Here is a 3,447-nt window from a genome sequence, read left to right as displayed (position 1 = left end):
TCGCACGCGAAGATGGGCGAGGAGGAAAAGGGGATCTGATGTCGTGGCCAGCGACGACCCTGATGGCGCTTGGCGTCGCCGGCGATGTTTTGGACCGGGTAGAGGGCCCTTCACAGTGGCCGTGTGGNAGAGGTTGAGTCGTGGTCGTTGAGCGNNGNNNGGAGTCTTTNTGGTTTTTCTTGCTCANAGAAGAAGACCTTAGGTCTCCGGTGTTGAGTGAGTATGGAATGAAGAGGAAAATCAGAGAACCCCTAAGGGTTTCCAAGAACGAAAAGGGCTTGGGCCTAATTTTGTTTTGTTTGCCCTAATTTAAAAAAATAATATATGTAATTTGTCCAAATTTAAAACACATATGCTGCCATCTCACTGTCACGACAACATTTGCTGTCACATAATATGCATAGTCACTTAACTCTTAACGACGTTAGCATAGACTTAACGGAAGGGATCAATTGCACTCAAAATTAAAAATATGAGGACCAAAGACAATCATTTCTGAAAGCGGGGACAAAATGAAAATTCTCACCTCAACTTGGAAACTAAAAAGGTATTTTAACCTAAAAATAAAAAAGAGCTCTATAGCCCCTACATAAACAAGTCATCCTTAGTCTAGCAATTCCTCCTTCTTGTCCTCCCATTTCCTCAACCTCTTGGCTGCTTCCTCCACCTACAATCAACAAAATTGACAGTGACATCAAATTACCCCTTTTTCTGCATTCTTATAAGCAAGAAAACCTGTGTAGAGATGATCTTTTACCTCCTTATTCCAGTTCGTTCTAAATGTAACCCACAATAGAATCACTGTTTGCATGGCTGTGCCACCAAGCATTCCCAGCCATATTCCCTGCCAAGTAAAAAAAATGTGTATTTGTTTCTACTGAAAAAAACTAAACCCAACTTTAAATTAAAATGCTCATGCATAAAGAAATAAATGAAGAACAAATAACACATGTGCACAAAGGATAAAGTTGGTAAAATAGTCATGTTTAGATACTTATCGTTGTTTCCTAGTTATAAAACTGATATTTTGAGAATAAAACATATGCTTGACTAGATGCTCGAAATAGCTAAAACTATATTTCAATTTTAAAATGAAAAGGTCAAAAGTACGTACCTTGGCACCGTAGTCGAAATAAAAGCCTAGAACCGCTCCCAATGGTAAGCCAACTCCATAATAACAACCCACGTTTACATAAGCTACGAAAGCTTGCCAACCACATCCAACAGCCACCCCTTCATTCATATACGACAGGTTAAACTGCATGCAACAATTTCTAGTGTATTAACTAATAAACCAAAAAGGTTGCAGAGGTGCACAAAAGAGTTATAAAGAAAATCGTTAGAATTTTTAACAATGCTTTATGTTCAAAGATAAGACTAACAATCAAACATCAGTGAATTGGCTGATGAGAAATTAATTATTGAGTATTCTCACAATCATACCTGTTTTGAACTTGAAGAAGACAACGAATAATTCAATTTACAATGGAATGAAATGTGATACTCTTAAGGTTTGTTGGAGCAATATGATTATGAAGTAATTAATATTAATTACCAGATAAGACGGGCTGGACGCCATTGAGGAGAATACAAAGAGCAAGCAGAGGGCAAAGATCTGAAACTGCAGCAGCAACTACTTCACCCCCTGTGAAGGCATAGCTAATGACATCCCTAAGTGCAAGAATCACTATTGCTATAATAGCTGATATGATGAAAGAAATCCCTGTCACCACCACCACCGAAAAGGATGCTGATTTTGGATTTCCTGCCCCGAGTTCGTTACCCACCCTCACGCTGCATTCATCATTAAAGACCAAACTTACCGCTTTTATAATTTTCTATACGCTTTACAATAATTATTTATCTAACAATTCAATCTATATTTTAATTTTAATTTAATAATCTTAACTTGATATTTTGTTATTAATTAAGGTTGTTAAATGGATGTACTTTCAGAAACTCTCAAATATAATTTTTCGGTTATGATTGATGATTCTCTGCATTGGGTTTTGGAGAAGTGTCATGCACACTTTTTCTTTGTAAATTCATATAAATCTTGGTTCTGTATGTTGAAATATAAATTGATTTTGTGTTATTGGACCTATAAAATAAAAGTCTAAGATTACGGAAGGTCTAAATAGAATTCTAGAAAATCCTATCTAGAAGGATTCTAGAATGGTGTACACAAATATTTATGAATGGTTATCTACAAGATGTATCTAGATAAGTTTAGAATTATAGGAATATTTTAGAAAGTTCTAGAGAATGAATTATAGTCTTTAGATGAATATTGTGGTGGCAAGATCCTAACCATTGGTTAAGGAGGTGCCACTAGTATAAATAGGGGATGATTGTATCATTTGTAAGTAAGCCAAAAAGATTAGAAGCATTCAATGCAACAAACCTTACATTTTCTCAAAATCTTCCAACCTCTCATAATCTTAAACACTTCTTTCTAGCCTTTAAAGTTTCCTCCCAACAAAGTGGTATCAAGAGCCATAAGATCTTCATAGAAATGGAAAATACTGGAGTTCTCTTTCAAGTGGTATCAAGAGCCATAAGATCTTCAATGCTCACTAAGAGCAACTATGATAATTGGAGCTTAAGGATGATTGCTCTCCTTGGTACACATGATGTGTGGGAGGTAGTCGAGAAGGACCACACTGAGCCAGAGAATGTAAAGAGTCTTTCTCAAGCTCAAAAGGATAGCTTGAGAGACTCAGGAAGAAAGACAAGAAAGCTCTCTGTCTAATCTATCAAGGGTTAGATGAAGATACTTTTGAGAAGATTTCCGAAGTCAAGTCAGCCAAGGAAGCATGGGAGAAGCTTAAGATCTCTTACAAGGGAGCAGATCAAGTAAAAAAGGTATGTCTTCAAACTTTGAGAGGAGAGTTTGAAGCGTTGCATATGAAGGAAGGAGAACTAGTCTCTGATTACTTTTCAAGAGTTTTAACGGTTACTAATAACCTAAAAAGAAATGGTGAGAAGCTAGATGATGTAAGAATTATGGAGAAAATTCTTAGATCATTAGATTCAAAGTTCGAACATATTGTCACCATTACTGAAGAAACCAAAGACTTTGAGGCTATGACAATAGAGCAACTTCTTGGTTCGTTGCAACCTTATGAAGAAAAGAAAAATAAGAAGGAAGAAATTGTGGAGCAAGTCCTCAAGGCATACGTTGATTCAAGAAAAGAAGAAAATGCACACAACCAATAAAGGAGAAGTTACAGTCAAGAACAAAGACGAGAGCGTGCATATGGACGTGGACAAGGACAAAGGCCTAACAACAATAACCAAGAAGGAGAAAGCTCTAATAGAGGTCGTGGGAGAAGAAATCCGAATTCAAGGTATGACAAGAAGTGGACTTTAAGCTTAACTCAACCCCACAAAATCGGCTTGTAAGTGAAGGTTTGCACCCCACTTATATATATATATATATATATA

The 3,447-nt window shown here is 36.6% G+C and overlaps 1 protein-coding gene across 2 annotated transcripts in view; it reads right to left on the bottom strand.

Moving 5' to 3' along the window:
- Window positions 1-241: 241 nt before the first annotated feature.
- LOC106760862 (protein DETOXIFICATION 40-like) overlaps window positions 242-3,447 on the bottom strand; it is a 10,519-nt gene continuing 7,313 nt past the window's right edge. Inside the window, exons 4-7 of one of the 2 annotated variants that reach the window (XM_014644298.2) lie at window positions 1,556-1,794; window positions 1,115-1,233; window positions 758-844; window positions 242-667 (exon numbers count right to left, since the gene is read on the bottom strand). In XM_014644298.2, the coding sequence (XP_014499784.1) occupies window positions 605-667; window positions 758-844; window positions 1,115-1,233; window positions 1,556-1,794 (508 nt within the window). In that variant the 3' untranslated portion in view covers window positions 242-604. Of the gene's footprint in view, window positions 668-757; window positions 845-1,114; window positions 1,259-1,555; window positions 1,795-3,447 lie in introns of those variants that run through there. The other variant, XM_014644299.2, reaches the window with a different exon arrangement.

Source organism: Vigna radiata, chromosome 5 (genome assembly GCF_000741045.1).
Source record: "Vigna radiata var. radiata cultivar VC1973A chromosome 5, Vradiata_ver6, whole genome shotgun sequence".
Taxonomy (NCBI): domain Eukaryota; kingdom Viridiplantae; phylum Streptophyta; class Magnoliopsida; order Fabales; family Fabaceae; genus Vigna; species Vigna radiata.
The sequence above is the reverse complement of the archived record's forward strand: the minus strand, read 5'-3'. Positions and strand labels throughout refer to the sequence as shown.